At 38.6% G+C, this 20,195-nt stretch overlaps 1 protein-coding gene across 1 annotated transcript in view; it reads left to right on the plus strand.

Annotated features, from left to right (window-relative positions):
- The window catches only part of SBF2 (SET binding factor 2), a 483,108-nt gene that overhangs the window by 396,571 nt on the left and 66,342 nt on the right, over positions 1–20,195 (plus strand). The window contains exons 24-28 of the mRNA XM_065403329.1: positions 3,253–3,380; positions 5,755–5,930; positions 8,248–8,393; positions 14,138–14,336; positions 16,458–16,654. Coding sequence (XP_065259401.1) covers positions 3,253–3,380; positions 5,755–5,930; positions 8,248–8,393; positions 14,138–14,336; positions 16,458–16,654 — 846 coding nt within the window. The remainder of the gene's footprint in view (positions 1–3,252; positions 3,381–5,754; positions 5,931–8,247; positions 8,394–14,137; positions 14,337–16,457; positions 16,655–20,195) is intronic.

The following is a 20,195-nucleotide window of genomic DNA, read 5'->3' on the forward strand; positions in this document are numbered from 1 at the left end:
ATGGTGGCCCCTAGTTCTTGTATTATGAGAAGGAGTAAATAACACTTCCTTATTTACTTTCTCCACACCAGTCATGATTTTATAGACCTCTATCATATCCCCCCTTAGTCATCTCTTTTTCCAAGCTGAAAAGTCCCAATCCTATTAATCTCTCCTCATACAGCAGCCGTTCCATCCCCGTAATCATTTTTGTTGCCCTTTTCTGAATCTTTTCCAATATCAATATATCTTTTTTGAGATGGGGCGACCACATTTGCATGCAGTATTCAAGATGTGGGCGTACCATGGATTTATATGGAGGCAATATGATATCTTCTGTCTTATTATCTATCTCTTTCCTAATGATGCCCAACATTCTGTTCGCTTTTTTGACTACCGCTGCACATTGAGTGGATGTTTTCAGAGAACTATCCACAGTGACTCCAAGATCTCTTTCTTGAGTGGTAACAGCTAATTTAGACCCCATCATTTTATATGTATCATTGGGATTATGTTTTCCAATGTGCATTACTTTGCATTTATCAACATTGAATTTTATCTGCCATTTTGTTGCCCAGTCACAGAGAGCTCCTTTTGTAGCTCTACGCAGTCTGCCTGGGACTTAACTATCTTGAGTAGTTTTGTATCATCTGCAAATTTTGCCACCTCACTGTTTACCCCTTTTTTCAGATCATTTATGAATCTGTTAAATACTACTGGGCCCAGTACAGACCCCTGGGAGACACCACTATTTACCTCTCTCCATTCTGAACACTGACCATTTATTCCTACCCTTTGTTTCCTATCTTTTAACCAGTTATCAATCCATGAGAGAACCTTCCCTCTTATTCCATGGCTGCTTACTTTGCTTAAGAGCCTTTGGTGAGGGACCTTGTCAAAGGCTTTCTGAAAATCTAAATACACTATATCCACTGGATTCCCCCTTGTCCACATGCTTGTTGACCCCCTCAAAGAATTTTAGTAGATTGGTGAGGCATGATTTCCCTTTACAAAAAGCATGTTGACTATTCCTCAACAAATTATGTTCATCTATGTGTCTGACAATTTTGTTCTTTACTATAGTTTCAACCAGTTTGCCCGGTACTGAAGTCAGGCTTACCGGCCTGTAATTGCCGTGGTCACCTCTGGAGCCCTTTTTAAAAATTGGCATCACATTAGCTATCCTCCAGTCATTTGGTACAGAATCTGATTTAAAAGATAGGTTACAGACTACAGGTAGTAGTCCTGCAATTTCACACCATCTGGTCCTGGTACTTATTACTGTTTACTTTATCAGTTTGTTCCAAAGCCTCCTCTAAGGACTCCTCAATCTGGGACAGTTCCTCAGATTTGTCACCTAAAAAGAATGGCTCAGGTTTGGGAATTTTCCTCACATCCTCAGCCATGAAGACTGATGCAAAGAATTCATTTAGTTTCTCCACAATGGCCTTATCGTCCTTGAGTGCTCCTTTAGCATCTCAATCGTCCAGTGGCCCCACTGGTGGTTTAGCAGGCTTCCTGCTTCTGATGTACTTAAAAAAAAAAAAAAAAAAAAAAAAAAAAAAGAATTGCTATTACTTTTTGAGTATTTGGCTAGCTGTACTTCAAATTCTTTTTTGGCCTTCCTAATTTTATTTTTACACTTCATTTGTTGGAGTTATGCTCCTTTCTGTTTTCCTCACTAGGATTTAACTTCCACTTTTTAAAGGATGCCTTTTTGCCTCTCACTGCTTCTTTTACTTTGTTGTTTAGCCACGGTGGCTCTTTTTTGGTTCTCTCTGTGTTTTTTAATTTGGGGTGTACATTTAAGTTGAGCCTCTATTATGGTGTCTTTAAAAAGTTTCCATGCAGCTTGCAGGGATATTACCTTTGGTGCTGTACCTTTTAATTTCTGTTTAACTAACCTCCTCATTTTTGTGTAGTTCCCCTTTCTGAAATTAAATGCGACCGTGTTAGGCTGCTATGGTGTTTTCTCCGTCACAGGGATGTTAAATTTAATTATATTATGGTCACTATTACCAAGCGGTCCAGCTATATTCACCTCTTGGACCTGATCCTGTGCTCCACTTCGGACTAAATCAAGAATTGCCTCTCCTCTTGTGGGTACCATGACTAGCTGCTCCAAGAAGCAGACAGAAGCAGTCATTTAAGGTGTCACTTGCACAAGGTGAAACAGTTCAGTAGTGTTATCACAAGAGTGAGGGAATGTTGTATAGTGGTTAAAGCTGAAGACTGGCAGTCAGGACTCTTGGGTATATTCCTGGCACTCCCACAGACTTACTGTTTGATTTGGACAAGTCATTTAGTTTCTCTGTGCCTCACTCTCCTCATCTGTAAAATGCTACTTTATGGAGGATTTGTGAAACCTACAGCAGTGCACTCTATACTAGAGAAGTACAAAAATATCATTAATGGCTAAAGCTTAAAATCTCGTTTAGTGGATTCATATGTCAAGTGATGAGCCATGTCAGGATGGGGGCTTGTAGTTGAGGACTTTAACAGTGAGGGGGAGATAAATTCCTGAACTCAAAGGTCTGCATATGTTCAAACTTTTTTTAAAATAGCACAGACTAATAAAAGTGCAGTAATCAAAAACTAAGGAGTGACTCTGAATGGTAGAAATTGAAAACGCAATTATCTTGGACATATTGAAAACCCTGTGTAATGGAGTTTACTTTTTCCCCTCAACAATCATTACTGGATTAAATATTGTGTTTAATTATGTCATGGGAAGTGTAGTAGTTCTAAAGATCAGATTTTCTTGTTTGGAAATCTCTGTTTTAGTTACTTTATTAAACAAATTCATTTATCAAGCAAAAATGTAAATACATAACGTTAATAGTTTTTATATAGGGAAACAAATGCATATCAGTTATATATAAACTTCAGAATGTAATATGACAGATTACTAATAGTTAGAGACGGATTTTTGGACTACAACCAAATAGTTTTTTTCTGCCATTTCCACCATTTAGAAAGAGAGAGAATGGAAAAATATTTTTCCAATCATCCTAATTTAATGTCAAATAGGAAAAACGAATGTTAGTTAACTGAATGTTGGGTTGTATGTCATATTTTGGGAATTTATCACCTGCTTTAAAGCCTTTTGCCTAAAGTGAATTCTGGATTCTTATTGGCCTTCTGGCCAAGATCATGTGCCTTATTTTCCATTTCTTTGCACCCATTCATTAACACCTGTTCAAAGTAAAATATAACTAAATCAGATATGATTCCATGACCTAACGTGTCTGTAAATGATTCTATGGTACTTAGCTGGAGAACAGACAGTGATCCGGAGCTTTCCCATAGCATCTATTATGAAGGAGAAGAAGATTACAATACAGAACCAGCTGCAACAGAATATGCAGGAAGGACTGCAGATCACCTCAGCATCATTTCAGGTAGAATGGAGTGCTTTATTCTTTATGCTTTGTAAAACACCTGAAATTATGATCTCATCAAAATAACCTGCTGCAACTAACACCCTGGCCCCTGGGAGCGGCTGAGTGTCCTCAGTTCCTGGTGAAGTCAGTGGTATTGGAGGGGTCTCAGCATCTCACAGGAACCCGGAAGTGCTTTCCTACACATACACTCAATATCTACTGGAGCATAAATGGTTTTCATTGCCTGTTTCTCTCACTCCTCCTCTCACCCCTCCATTGGACCCTCTGGAGGACAATCTTTGGGTCCAAAGTCTCTGCTGAAGAGCAGATTGAGTCTGGGTAGGTCAAAAGGCATGTACATCAAATCTCCTCCACCCTGGTGGAGTGTATCTGGAAAAAATAAGAACACCCCGTGTTTCTGGGTGGCTCCATGGCAGGAGGAAGTCCATGGTAGCACAGTTGAAATGGAGCCTGGGGTATCACCAAGGTTGAGAGCTAATCCACAAGCACAGGGCCTCTCCATAGGCAGCCCTGACCTTTGGTGGAGCCCCATGATCTGTACAGATTCCTGAGGATTTACCAGTTTAGGGACAGGCCTCACAGGCTATTCTTCAAAGGCATATAGAACAGGACAGTTTGTAGAGATGGGAATCCTCTGGAGATTTTTTTCCCCAGAGCCGGGAGCCCCCTACACTCACAAGCACCTTTAGTCTATGAGGTAATCTAGCCTATGATGAGGCCCTAAATGAAGGGAAGAGGAATGTAAGGTAGAAATCTTCAAGAATTGTAATCAACAGAATTAAAATTATGTAAGTGTGGCTTCAGAACATGAAATGTTTAGCTAGATCTGGTTACTGCTACAAAAGTTCATTACTTTGTTCAAGACCAAAAAAAATCACAATTTGATAAAATGGAGAGTCTTTCATTTAGGAGTATGTCATCAATTTCTTCTTATTGGTGTTTTGAATAGACACTGTGTAACATAATATTTCTCTAATATACATTAACCTTTACAAATGAATGGATTTAATTAACAATTTAAGGAGTCACTCTTATATGCCTTTCAAGTAAAACAGTAACTGTGAGGCCTTTTGTTTTCCTAAGCTCTTTTTGGAGACTAACAGTAACAATAAAATTTCTAACATCCTTCAATAGTATGCTAAATGCAGACACAACTCAAAGTTTCTGGTTCTGGACCCTGGTCAAATATAATCTCTGCTTTTGTTTAATATAGTTTCATTTTAGGTTATCAAAACAAAACCAACCAGCAAACGGTTTACTTTCTGTTCCTTTTCTAACAGCCAGAGTTCAATATTATATGAAATAGACCCCTCTCTGCTTTGTGTATTAATTATGACTATCAAGGGAGAATGGCTACAGCTATATTATTTTAATGTATTTAAAATGTCATATCAGGGTGACCGCTAAATATTCAAGACCTCATTTCAAGGAGGTCCTAGAACAACAGAATTATTAGCCATTTGGAGAGAGAATACTAAAGTAAGTGAAATGAAAACGAAGGATCAGATATGCCTTGTGTACGGCAAACAAAAGACATATAAAAAGTAACTTAATTGGGACTTTTAAAATAACAAATACCTCAGAAATGTTTATTTTGTTTACCCCCACCATGGAAGTTCTTTTTGTCCCTTTTACAGACCCTCATTTTCCCTCTCCTTTATTACTCATCCTCAAAATATAAGAGTTGCCCATCATCCCTCTGGCTAAGAATTGTGGGACAGGGCTCCCTTTAAACTGTATAAAAGCCGTATTTTGACTGGAAAGAGAGATCAGTGTGGATAGTGCAAAGCACTTCCTTTTCCAAGGGTCAAATTTGGTTATCATGCTTTGCTACTAGCACAGTTTTCTAGGCTTTGCAAGGTGAGGAATGAATTGAAATGAATGGAATATGGAAGGATAGCTGTGGTAATTTTTGAATGCTAGAATTTTATAGTATAATGAGAGAGTCTTTAAATTAGAGTATCAATCTTTTACCAGTGTCGTCCTGTCTAGCCTCAAGGACCTGGCCCACCAGAGCTCTTCCAGCCCTTGCCATCCCATGTAGCAAGAAAATATGGGTAGTGTTTTAACTAGTGTAGAACTGTTAGTGCAAAAACTGCTACTTAGATTTGCTCAGATGTTTTGTCTTAATTTTATGGGAATTCCAGACACTACAGAGTGGAAGTATTTTGGCATTAGAATATAAAATTAAAAAATAAAGTAAAAATGGATAAAATGAATTGCCATAATCAGTAATATATACATATTTCTATTTATTTATTAATATATTATTTTACTTCCTTTGTGGGATCATTTTCATTTTCTTTGATCTCAAAAGTTGCATATTAAATTATTTCCAGCCTCTAACAATGTTATGTCTTTTTATTTGCAGTTAATTAAAGTAGCATTTGATGAGGAAGTGAGTCCTGAAGTGGTAGAAATATTTAGGAAACAGCTAATGAAGTTCCGTTATCCCCAGTCCATCTTTAGCACCTTTGCTTTTGCAGCTGGGCAAACTGCACCGCAGATAATCTTGCCAAAGCAAAAAGAAAAGAACACTTCCTTTCGGTAAGGTATAATCTATTTTTCTTTAATATGAATTTATTATTGATATTCTTGTTTACTGTTAGTCCAGTGCATTGAATTCTGTGTCATTTTTGATGGCTTTCTAAAATTGCAAGTTCATTTCAGTAGTCCTCAATAAAGCTGAATTGTCTAGCTTCTGTCAAGCATGTTACATAGGTATGCCAAACAAAAGCTACCTAGTGTAAAAATATGTATGAATTTAGTCATAAAAGTGTATAATTAACCTGTTGAAATACGTGCCTTAGGAAATTATGGAAGTAATTACTGTAATAAGATTCAAAGCATACAGTTGAGCATTTATATGAATAACATCTGCAGTTGTACTAATTCTATGGCAACATATAAAGAGGTTCCTCATACTTCAGAGTATGGATTGGTCACCAATATAGGTAAAAAGAAATTTACACTCATGGGATGGTATTGTGCAGTTGTTCTAGTGATCTGTAATGTAGAGTTTGGGTTTTTTAGTCTTCCTTCAAAGCAGGTCCATTCAAAGCATTCAAGAGTTCTGAGAGAGCTGGCTGAGGAGCAAACTGGATGATTAATTTTGATTTTCAGTAAGTCTTGGAATACTGATGTATTTCCAGAAGACTGGAAGAAAGCTAATGTTGTTCCAGTATTTTTAAAAGATCGAAAGGATGACCTGGGTAATTGTAGGCCCAGGCAAGATAATGGAGCAGCTGATACAGGACTCAATTAATAAAGAATTAAAGAAGAGTAATATAATTAATGCCTTGGGTTTATGGAAAATAGATCTTGTCAAACTAATTTGAGATTACAAGTTTGGCTGATAAAGGTAATAGTGTTAATACTTAGACTTCTGTAAGGCATTTGACTTGGTACCACACAACATTTTGGTTGAAAAACTAGAATGATATAAAATTGACATGGCACACACTAAATGGATTAAAAACTGGCTAACTGATAGGTCTCAAAATGTAACTGCAAATGGGAAATTGTCATTGAGTATGTGTTTCAAGTGGCATCCCACATAGATCAGTTTTTGGCCCTTCTCTATTTAAAATTTTAATCAATGACCTGGAAAAAAACTTAAATTATCACTGGTGAAAATTACAGGCAACACAAAAATAGAGCAATCTGGATCACTTGGCAAGCTGGGTGCAAGCAAATAATATGTATTTACTACAGCTATATATAAACATATACATGTAGGAACAAAGAATGTAGGCCATATTTACAGGATGGGGAACTCTATCCTGGAAGCAATGACTCTGGAAAAAAAATAATTCAGAACTGCTGGAATACTGCATCCAGTTTTGGTGTCCACAGTTCAAGAAGGGTGTGAGGGTTCAAAGAAAATGATTGAATGATTAAAGCATTAGAAAACATTATTTATAGTGATAGATTTAAGGAGCTGAATTTATTTAGCTTAACAATGAGAAGATTAAGGGCTGACTTGATCAGAGTTTATAAGTGGCTACATGGGGAACAGATATTTAATAATGGGCTCTTCAATATAGCAGAGAAAGATAAAACATGATCCAATGGCAGGAAGCTGAAGCTCAACAAATGAGACTGGAAATAAGGCATAAGGTTTTAACAGTGTGGGTAATTGATCACTGGAACAATTTACCAAGGATCCTGGTGGATTCTTCATCACTGACCATTTTTAACTTAGATTGGGGTTTTTCTAAAATATATGATTTAGGAATTATTTTGAGGAAGTTCTCTGGCCTGTGTTAAACAGGAGTCAGATTAGATTATCACAATGGTCCCTTCTGGACTTGGAATCTATGAATATGTTATACTCTATTATTAGGCACCTTACTAGACTAGGTGGATTATTAGTCTGTTACAGAGTGGCAATTCATGTGTTCCTCTACTGATTAGTGCCTTTTGGGCTCAATGGACTAGAATCCCAACATAATTCTGGAATACAGAGATTTTTAGATTTCTTTTTTCATGTCTTCAGTCTGTTAACCAGGAAGATTTATTTGTTATATTTCCAACAAAATTAAAACCTGCAAACAGAAGATGGTTGTTTATTCTTTACTATTGGACACAGTTGGCATAGTGTTGCCACAGCACATTCTCCTAAATCCCAGGACTAGGAATTTAAAATTGTAGGAGCCCATTTTCTGAGGTCCTGACCTCACTTTTCTTTCTTGAAATTAAATGAAAAATTGTTAAACATGCTTTGTGTGGGTGAGAAGATGCATCCTACAAGTGTATTTTGGTATACCGACACAGATACTGAATATTAGTGAGAGTTAAATATAACTGTTGTATTTTACCTACATTTTGAGATCAGGCATTGTTATTTATTTCTGAATTCTAGCACCTTCTCAAAAACAATTGTGAAAGGAGCCAAACGTGCAGGGAAGATGACAATTGGTCGTCAATACTTATTAAAGAAGAAGACAGGCACAATAGTGGAAGAAAGAGGGAATCGTCCAGGCTGGAATGAAGATGATGATATTTCTGGTAAAATATATTCATATTATCAGATGAGCTTATGCATCCATTCAAATACACTGACCTGTAAAGAGATTCTCAAACAGTAATTAATTGGTAAAAGGATCTATTTCAGACATTAGACTGAAAGGTTTCAAATGTTATCACTTGGTGAAGACTTTGAACTTTTATTACTTTCCCATGTTTGTAGGAAATAAGGGGGAGCACAAGCTTTTAACTTAGTTTATTTGCAGCGGAAATTTTCAAATTTCAGATCCTTTTTTTTATCACCAAACTGTGCTCAGCACAACTTTGCTTACCACCCTGTGTAGCACCCTGGAGTAGACAAGGATAACGTTGGCTAACAGCATTAAGGCAAACTCAGCAGCGTTCATGTACAGTATTGTTAAACAGTTTGTCATGAGCCATTAATCTAGAATGGTTGAGTCTCATTCTAGAAAGGCAAGTGTAAAGAAGAAGCAAATAGCATAGGTTCTATCAACAGATGTGAAAGTATAAAATGAGGGGATTTCTTCAATTAACAAAAAGTATTACATGTGAAAATATCACACTTCCAGACATCAATGGAAAGTATTGGTGCTGAAGGCAGAAAGTGTTCATTTTGTTTTGTTTTTTTCTAAATACCTCAGTTTCTAAAATGTGCTGCAGTCATTACAGAGAGAGGGTGGGTGAGGTAATGTCTTTTGTTGGACCAACTTCTGTTGGTGAGGAGACACGTTCAAAAACGTGTCTCTCTCACCAATGGAAATTGGACCCATAAAAGATATTATCTGACCCACCTTATATTTCTAATATCCTGGGACCAACATGGCTACAACAACACTGCATACAACTGCTGTCACTACATCCATTTTTTCCTAATCTGGATCAATGCTACTATAAAACATATACCACTAGAGGGAACCAGATTCTCCTATACCTAAATAGGTATTGTTTTGTCACACCATTCTTCACTTTTTTTATTTACTATTTCAGATAATGAAGTGTATCAAAAATTAATTATTTCTTCAAAACATTACACAAGCCAAATGTTTCCTATTTATCACAGCACTGGTTTGTTTCATTTTTAAAATACTTTTTTTCATTAATAAAATGATTGGACCAGTTGGTAAGTGTGAGTGGGACAAAATATGTGGATGTATATAAAGCTCATTCCTACTGAACTCTTAAGCTTGGCTCATTGTGTGCTCTCAAAAAGAATGAACAAAGCCTTCAAGGAAAAGGCTAAAAATACCTAATGCTCGTCCCTCATCTGAGGGAGAAGGGAAAGAAATCAGAGGGAAAATGTCCTCACATTAGTCAGAAATAACTCTCATTGTGTGAAAATCCGGATTCTTCTTCAGTCCTTGTCCATATAGATTCCAATTGTGGTGCGTGTCCACTCCCTGCGCTCAAGCTTGGATTCTTTGGCTAGCAGTGTCCACTGGAGTTGCGCTTGCACCCTGTATGTCCTGCTGCCCGGAATGCATAAAAGGCAGGAAGTGTTAGTAAGTTTAGTGTTAATGGGTTAATTGTTGTCTTCCCCCCCCCACACACACCTTTAAAAAAAATTTTTAAAAAATTCCTTAGTTTGTGAGGCTTCCTCAGTACTGGGTTCCAACCCTTATGGCTGAACTGTAGTCTCCTGGTTTTAAGAACTGCCCTTCTTGAGATGTGATGATGCCACTTAATGATGGGCATTTTCAGGTTGTTCAAGAAAGCAAAAGGTGAGCAAGGCTTACACTCTTCGCTGCAGTTGTTAGTCTCTGAAGGTCAGCACACCCTTCTCACCATGCTGTACTAGACTGGAGGCTGAGGCTGTATCTCAGACACAACAGTTAAGACCATGGCCACATCTATTGCTATGAGGAAGTCCTTGTGGTTGACATTTTCTGGCATACCTAGAGAGGTACAAACAACCTTGGAATCAGATTGAAACCAAATTTCAAAATGTCAAAATTTCCCATGAACCAGAAATTCTGAGTTTCAGCCAACTCACAAGCACCTTTAAGATCTTTGGGAAGTAACCACATCTGCACCAGACCTACTCCAAGCAGAGCTCCTATATTCAGCAGAGGTGCCAAAAAAGAGATGCCCTTTGTCTTCTCTTTGTCAGCCACTCACTGCAACAGCTTCAAGGCAGCTGGTTTGATGCCTTGGTCAGGAGCCATTTATAACACCTAGAGGATCTTTTTTTACTCCTCTTCTCCTTTTGGAAACCATTTACTTTATTTTTTCAGCACCACAGACCATTGGGTCTTAGAGATCATCATGGTGGCATATTCCATACAATTTCAGACCCTTCCTACCCCCCATCTCCCTTCCCCATCCCTTTTCATGGATCCCTCCCACGAAAGACTGTTACAGCTACAGGTGGAATCACTTCTAAGTCTTGAAGCAGTGGAAGAAGTGCCTGTAGAATACAGAGGGAATGGGGTTTACTCCCATTATTTTCTAATTCCAAAGAAAAAGGGAGGCTGGTGCCCAATTCTGGATTTGGAGCAAGGTATTTAGCTGTCCCAAGTTCAGAATGGTAACACTAGCCTCTATAATCCCCTGCTTAGATCCCCAGGAGTGGTTTGCAGCTCTCAGCTTCCAAGTTCACTACTTTCACATAACAATCCATCGAGCTCATTAGAATTACCTGAGATTCCAAGTGGGAAATTCCTATTATCAATATAGAGTTCTTCCATTCGGACTACCAGCAGCAACAACAGCATTCACAAAATGCTTCGCACTGGTGGTGGCTCACCTGAGAAAGCAAGGAATCTAGGTGTACCATACCTCAACGGTTGGTTTATTCCTGAGAAATCACACAGCACATGACCAGCTCCAATCATCAAATACTTCAGCTTTTCACTGCCCGCCACAAAGTTAACATATAAAAGTCAGTATTAGTACCAACCCAGAGGATACAATTCATAGTCTACAGCAGCAAAGGTTTGTCTGCCTCAGGACAGATTCAACACCATCATGGATTTCAACAACAATTTACAGGCTCATCCTCAAACTTCAGGACAAGCATACCTCAGACTTCTAGATGACATGGCCTCCTGCACTTACATAATACAGTATGCCAGACTTCACTTAAGTCATGTGGTTGAAATCTTTGTATCTTCCCAAAAGATATTATAGTCATAAAGGTGCAGGTCCCCCAGAAGTCCTATTGTCATTAAACTCGTAAAGGACTATCCTTTTCCCCACCATTGCCATCTAAGACACTAGTGACAAATGATTCCACACTCGAGTTGGGACTTCACCTGGACCATCTCCAGGCCCTAGACCTTTGGACTCTTGAGCACAGGTCCCAAGGAAGCCTGCAGTTGTTATGATCATGCTGGTACTGGCTTGGCCAAGACAGTTCTGGTTATCAGACCTGATTAATCTATCCAGTACCCTTCCCTCTTCTAGACATAATCTCCCAGAACGGCTGGTAGATCCTCCATCCAGACCCTGATTCATTACACTTGACAGCCTAGATGAAGACTAGCAAACCATCATTGAGAGGAGTTGCTCTGCAGAGGTCCAAAGTATGTTAATCCACAGTAGAAAAGACCTACTAGACTTACATATTTGGCAAAGTGGAAAAGATTTGCTATTTGGACCCAGCAACATCAGTTAGCTCCCTTAGACACTGAGATACCTGCTATTTTGAGTTACCTTTTATTGCTGGAAAATGCAGGACTGTTTATAAGCTCTTTAAGAGTACACTGGGTAGCCAACCATCCCTCCCATTCTGGGTCACACAGCATTCTCCCAGCTGACAGTAGCTAGATTCCTTAAGGGCCATATGTACCTGTTTCACCCAGTTAAGGAGCCTTCCCCTGCTTGAGATCTCTAAGATAGTCCTAGTGGGATTGATTGCCCACCCTTTTGAGTCTCTAGCTATTTGCTTACTTTATCATTTATCCATGAAGATAGCCTTCCTTGTGGCAGTAACATCTGCCCAAAGGGAAGGAGAAATATAGGCATGTATTACTATGACTGGTGCACAATATACTATATTACACAATATACATATATTGCATAAGGATAAGGTGGCCTTTAGGCCTCACTCTAAAATCTTGCTGAAAGTAGTCTCAGACTTCTAAGTAATACCTGATTGTCTAATACCAGTATAGCTTTGTCTTTTTTCTTATGCCCCACTCCAGCCAAGGGGAAGCCATACTGCATACCCTGGATGTGCTTCGGGCACTATCATTCACCTTCAGGAATTCCCTGAGATTATTTGTAGTTTTCATAGGTAGGATGAAGGGCCTGGCAGTATCTGTCCCTAGAATATCTAACTGTTGCATCAGAGTATACTGAGCTAGCTAGTTTAGATCAGTGCCCACTCCACCAGGACCCAGGCAGATCCTGTGGCTTCTTTAAGAAGTGTACCAATCTCTGAGATCTGTAGGGCAACTATGTGGGATTGGGTTCATACATTTCCACAACATTACTCCCTTGTTAGAGGCATCAAGAACTGAAAACCACTTTAGCAGAGCATTTCTTCAAGTCATTATTCAAATAGACTCCAAGCACCCTTCTCTTATATGCCAGGTCACTGCCTGTGAATTAGTGTTCTGCAATCTGACCCAAACCTGATGGGGCCCAACTACAAGTGTTGGGTCTGGGTTGGTTTGGGTGTGAAAACAACCAACCCCACTCAGGCTCAGGTCAGATTGGCTCACCTCGTCTTGCCCCACGGGATCGGCACAGGTGGGTGCCCTGCTGGCTGCTGCCACCTCGCTGAGCTGTATGTGCTCAGCAGTGCGTGTACTGAGAAGTTGCAGCGCCTCTCAGTCTGCAGTGCATGCAGCTCCTGTGGCATTGGCCCCACTGGCAGGAAAAGGAGAGCAGACTTCTCCTGTTCTGTGCAACAACAGGGTACATTATTCCTCTGGGCAAGGCTTAAATTGTTTTGGTGATGTGGGTAGAGAAGGGTTGGGTTGGTCTCCCGACCTCGTGATGGACTGTGGAGCTTACTGCCAAAGGAAGTTGAGGCCAAGAACGTATAAAGAGTCAAAAAATGGATTGGACATTAATATGGATTGGACATTAATATGGATAACAAGATATCTAGAATCAAGATATCTCATAATTAATGATAAATTTTGTGGAAGAGATATTAAACTTCATGTCTCATGTTAACTGTTAGAGATCAGTTAATTATTTAATGTGAGGCGCAGATTATCCGGTATCTCCCTACTGTGGGGTTCTTATACTTTCCTCTGCAGCATCTGGTGCTGGCTGCTTTTGGAGACAGGATACTAAACTAGATACTGATGTAGTGAGGTAATTTCTATGTTTCTGTGGTGGGTGGCATGTGGAATGTTCATAATTCCCACTTCTTTGGACCCTGTAGGTTAGATCCACAGGAGTAACTGAAGATCCCAAATCAACTTTCCCAGTGCAGAAGATTATGCTGAACTACTAGCTTTGGAATTATATGGGCTCATCTTTGCCTTAGGTTTAAATAGAACTGTTTAGGTCATTGATAATATTTGCATGCCACTGGGATGCTGGTGACAGTTTTAGGGTGTTGCTGCTTCACATATGCTCCCTTCCATCAGTTCCAGGATATTGTAGCCTTTATCTTAAATTACTTTAATAAAATTTGTAGCCTGTTGGCTATAATTTGTATAAATTGGTATCAGTTGTCATTTGTCCCTGCCATCAGCAATTGCTGGATTTGGTAAATGTAATGTTTTGCTCAGAATGAAGCATCGCAGTCTACTTTATATAACTAGTGCATTTCTAAATACTAAGCTAGAAAAGTATTTTAACTTCAGTTTCAGATGACAGTGAATTGCACACAAGTGGTACTTTGAAAGCCTCAGAAAAGTCAACAATGGAGCAGTTAGTAGAGAGAGCCTGTTTTAGAGACTATCAGCGTTTGGGACTGGGGACCATCAGTAGTAGCTCTTCTCGCTCCAAAACAGAATACTTCCGAATAACTGCATTGAACAGGATGTATTCACTTTGTAGAAGGTGAGTTAATCAGTTCACTCTTATGTTTAGAAATGTGTATCTGCCATATTACACATCATCCACAACATCCATTACATATAACACATCTATTTAGAGAGCAAAGTATTCTGAGAAAATGGTACTTGTCATAAACCCAAAACCAATAACACTGAACTTACAGCAAACATAGCAGTGCTGATTTTCTCTCTCTTTTTGTTGTAACATATTTGTTAGCAGCTCTGTATATTCAGCTACTAAGAATTGTATTTTAGTTGGATCTATAATGTCCTTTTTGTACATTATAAAATCCTAATTTGAAAGCTCCTAAATTTCTATTCTTCTGTCAATGCATGGGAGCTACATACAATCAATTCATTTTAAAGTTACTGGATGTTACACACCTAAAACTTCTGTTTGAGACTAGGAAAACAAGCCCCAGAAGTGCATGTTTATTAATACAGTTCAAACCAGAAACTGCAAATAAGAACTCATGAACCAGTTGTTGGAGCACTTCCTTTAAAATGTTTGTCATATACTATATGTGAACTCCTGAACGTCAGTCTGAAGTTAATGCATAAGCCCTTTTTATTGTGAAAGTTAACTGAGATTTTTTATCAGTGCCTACAAAAATGCTGTTTAACACAACAGCAAATCTGCAGAAGTTTCATCACTGAAGCACTCACATCCTACAAAGACACTGCAGGCTAAAAGTGGTTTTCGTTATGGAAAAATGAAATTGCCATCGCTTTCATGGAAAGAGCACAAAAGAATATTAAATCCAGGCTGTTTGTCTCTTATCCAAAGCACCAATGTGACAGCAATACTTTTATTCAATCACTAGCGAATATTAGTTAAATTGAACCAAAGAAATCACTGCATTATATTAACTATGCTTTTAAGTTGCTTGTAATCACTATATTTTTAAAATAATTTTCATATCTTATCCTTACCCAAAAAATACCTGTTTGAATTTTTGTCACTATTTTGAGAAAAGTAGTCAATATCCAATTGGTTTACAAATTTCAGGATATGAGTGGTTATTTAATGTCATGTGATTTTGGTTCAGGTACTGTATTTTAGGAAATAGACCATAAAATGGATTAGGCATTCATTCCCTAATGATGAAGTTCAGTAAATGTCAAATAAGTTCACTTACATTGTGTCACAAACAATCCTATGTTGTGCATTATAGAAGAAGAGGGGTTCTTTAGTAAAATGTAAAATCTCCCGAGTGCTCTCTTTAATTAGTTTTCTCTCAAAATAAAACTGACACTTTAATTGAATCCTCTTTGTAGGAGGTAGAAGAAATCTTTCAAACGCCTTGAATCCTTCTTCCACTTACATAACCAGAGACAACACTCTTGCTTGATTTTCCGTTTTCAAAATCATTTTATCGTGGAAGTTCCCAAACTGTCTTTGTTTTGTTTTTTTAAACATTATATAACCAGCAATTTGTAATGTGCTGTTCCAAAATTGTTTCTTACTAAAATATTTAAATGCATTTTGACATGAGCTAGTTATGGTCAATGCCAAAGTACTGTGTTTTAATTCAAAGCATCTAAACATTCTTGCCTTTAAAATGTCAGCGCCTGTACACAATCACTGGTGTCAAATATAAAAATAATGTTTGTTTCCTTTGAAGAGCCCCAGTGATCTGTTTTCTATGTCTTTCTCATAACCCTGACTCTGTTCAAATGACAGATTGAGGAGAGAATTTCAGGAATAAATGGGGAGCAAGGAGATTTATCAACAAATAAGACTGTAAATGAAAGAAAAAAAGGAAGTAGTCGTTTACCTTTTCTCCAATGAAATTTGCTTTTTTAAAATTCTAATACTCTTCATCCTATCAAAATAATAATCAGAAATACACTGTATTACAAAAATTAGCTATTCTTTAAAAGCCCTGGCTGGGATGATTTAGTTGGTGTTGGTCCTGCTTTGAGCAGGGGATTGGACTAGATGACCTCCTGAGGTCTCTTCCAACCCTAATATTCTATGATTCTATGATAAATAAAAGTGCATATATCCGTGAAAACTGCAGATTAAGAAATATACATATCCTGTTTTAAAAAGGAAAAGGAAGAATCTTTTAGAAAATAATTCTGATTATCTTTTTAATTTTCTCTCTATTGATTAATATAGCTATCCTGGACTTTTGGTAGTACCTCAGTCTGTGCAGGACAGCAGTTTGCAGAGGGTAGCTCGTTGTTATCGTCACAATCGTCTGCCAGTTGTCTGCTGGAAAAACTCAAAAATCAGTACTCTGCTGCTAAGAGCTGGGGGCTTCCATGGAAAGGGAGTTGTCGGCCTCTTCAAATCTCAAAACACACATACTGCAGGTGAGCTTATGTTTCTGGACTTTCTGCATGTGTTGTTTCAGTGAAAGAGGTTCTTTTCCTTTAGAGATGTATGGTGTTCTCATGAATAAATTATTTAATTTACAGCAACCCCACCTGCTTTCTTTAAACAATATTCTTCTAATTTGGTTTTGTTGTTGCACCTTATTTTCTTGCATCACACACGAGTTCATGTTGTCATTATTTGTGGGATATAGCAATAGTTAGAGCAAATTCTACCCATTTGACTCTCTGATGGCTTTGAGCATAATTTTAGTTTTACTTTGAGAGAGCTTTTTATAAAACCAAGGCCTGAGAGATTTCCAGAGTTCTGCTTGGGTTCTTTGGGTGAGATAAAGGTTCATCTTTCCCATGATCACCACTGGAACAGTGCAAGATCTGTCATAATGGAGTATCTTTGAAGAGAATATTGGAGGAAAGTGAATTGCATGTTTAGAGGGAAATGAATTGTGAAGGACACATTACTCTCGACTTTCACCTCCCACATGAGCTGCATGGTGTGTCTTTAATTCTTATTCTTTCTCATAGTTACTGTCTTGGTTTTATGTTTTTGAGAGGGCCTGAGTGAGCTGTATATGGTGTTTTGTTCTGAGGATAAGATAATGACACTGAATAAAGTTAATACCTCAAAGATGCTAGCCAATAAGGAAAGTCTAAGTACTGGGAGAGGGATAGCTCAGTGGTTTGAGCATTGGCCTGCTAAACCCAGGGTTGTGAGTTCAGTCCTTGAGGGGGCCACTTAAGGATCTGGGGCAAAATCAGTACGTGGTCCTGCTAGTGAAGGCAGGGGCCTGGAGTTGATGACCTTTCAGGCTCCTTTCCAGTTCTATGAGATAGGTATATCTCCATATATATATATTTTGGGGGGGGAAATACTTGTGACTGTGTGAAGAAAACAGGACTGGTGCATCTCTTAGGCATATAGTGTTAGAAGTAGAATTCAAGACAAAAGTGAACTTGGTTATCTAAATAAGGAAGAATTTGGTTTGCGATTAACTATCCAAACCCTAGCCTGACCCAGAGAAATTAGAGCAGAATGAAGGGTCCTTTTACCTCTTTGAAATAAATGGTATCATGGGAGTTGGGAATTAACTAGCCAGTGGAATTTATTTCTAAGAAAAAATATCAGAATGTTGCTCAGAAAGCATGAGTGGAAAGTGGCAAAACAGATATCCAATCAGTATAGAAATTTCTGGATCAATAAGTTCCTCCACTTCTGCAATTAAATACTAAAAATCTGTTTTAAAGTACTTGACATTACTGAATAGTTTGCCCTGTGGAATTTTTCACTGTTAATAACATAATGTACTATGGTAAGCAAGTTACATAAAAGCAATGAGTGACTCAAGGTTCTCATGATGAGGATAGATTGCATGATTTAAGTATTTTCTGCATAATCCATTGAATAAAGTACTGCTTCATAAGGTATCTCTGTGAAATAACCATGGGAAATTGAAACTTATTAATTATATTTATAAATATTTTCAACTATTTATAAAGAACAGTTCACATCTGGCATAATATTTCACTATTATGAGCTTTGCATATTTCACAGGCACTTGCAAAAAAGTGCTAAAACTTCAGAAATATTTTAATTAGAAATTCAATAATGACAGCAATATTTGGATTGGCTGTTACGTTAGTGGTTAGTGGACTCCGCACTGGGTTATAAATTTACAGTGCTCACCAGGCCACACACTGTCTGTGTGGACCCTGCTGCCGCTCACTAGAGGTTCCCTAGTAGTACACTTTGACCTACTGCTCAAGAGCAGTTTTTCTTTTTTAATATCATTGGTTGTTCTGGCCACTGTGCACCTTAAGTGCCCTCTAGCTAAGGGCATAAAGGACAGAGCGTCCCAGCCACCTGTCACTTCCTTCTTCTCACTCATTGCTACAAGAGAGAACCCTTGGAGTGTCCACATCCCTTGCTCTAGTATTAGTGTTAATTTGTTGTGGTTAGGATAGTTATTATTTCTTCTATAGGTTTCTTTTGCCTGTTGGCTATAATAAAATTAAGCAACTTAATGGTTTATTCATAGGTTTTCTTTACCCCACTGTACAAGGGGTTTACCCCATTGTATATTACTTTAAAATGGCTGACATCAAGTCACAGGAGTTTAAAATTTGCCCTCCCGTAAAGCAGTTAACAATCGGCATTCTAGATGTCTCATTTACCTAGGAGAGGGACATGTCGTGAAGTGTTGCTCCAAATGCTCATCATTCTCCAAGTGTACTGAGAAGATGAATGAGGCAAGACTCAAACTCTTCCTCCTGGAAAAATTGATGCAAGACTCATCAGATCCATGCACATCCACAGAGAAGCTTCTTCAATCAAGGCAGTTGCAGTTGTCTCTAGTTTCCCAGTGAGCCAAACCCCTACTCTTAGGCCCTGGGTCATTTCTCACAAGGCCCTGGGTCATTTCTCACAAGACCCATTTGTCTGCCACATCAGCATTGACTTCTGAAAGGGGACCATCATTGACGCTGCTCCCAGGACCAGGACAGGTACTGATCTTCTTCCCCAAATAGGACACAGAAATCATCCTCTACATTTTCTTCCACTAAGAGCCTGAAAGCAGAGTCTCATTCTAGTATCTCCATACCAAAGTTGAAGCTGGCGCTGACCATTCCCTTCCAGAGTAAGGACTGCACTGCCTTCAGTACTGATCATACAGCGCAGACCTCAGTACCAGCTACAGCACAGAGAGCTTTATTCACAGCACCATTGGCCTCTTTTTGGTAGCCTCTGACACCACAACACCGGATGCCCAGGTGCTCGCCATATGAGCACCAGTACAATTCTCAGCATCAAGTGACCTCACTTTAGGGATCTGGGGCACACACACACCAAAAAAAAAACTGTCAGGGACAGTACTTGGTCCTGCTAGTGAAGGCAGGGGGCTGGACTCAATGACCTTTCAAGGTCCCTTCCAGTTCTAGGTATATCTCCATATATTTTTTATTTATTTATTTTTTATTAGTCAGTCCTTGAGATAATAAGCAAAAAGTATCCCATCTGGTTTCAAGCTGTTCCAACCCCCTTCTTGACCCTCTTCGGGGACCTTTCTCACAAGAGACTTTGAAGCAAGAGATAAATTCCCTCATACAACCAGGAGCAGTGGAGGGAATACCCCTAGAGTTCAATGGCAAGGACTTTTACTGCTTAATACTATAGAAGAAGGAAGTTGGAAACCGATCCTTGATCTTTGACATCTCAATGCCTTTATCCATTGTTTCAAATTCTGTATTGCTACCTTTCTATAATCCCCAATTTGGATCCTATGGGCTGGTTCATGACTCTCAATTTACAGGATGCGTATTTTCACATTTTGATACATCCAGCTCACAGGAGGAATGAACATCATACTGTCAGTATGGAGTCCTGTGCTTTGGCCTTTCACCAAAGTTCTGGCAATGGTGCCAAGCCCATATGAGAAAACAAGGACTCCAGGTATAATGCTATCTAGAAAACCATTTAGACAAGGAAATCCCCACAACAAGTGACCAACTCATTTAAATTATT

The sequence above is a fragment of the Emys orbicularis genome, chromosome 4 (genome assembly GCF_028017835.1).
Source record: "Emys orbicularis isolate rEmyOrb1 chromosome 4, rEmyOrb1.hap1, whole genome shotgun sequence".
Taxonomy (NCBI): domain Eukaryota; kingdom Metazoa; phylum Chordata; order Testudines; family Emydidae; genus Emys; species Emys orbicularis.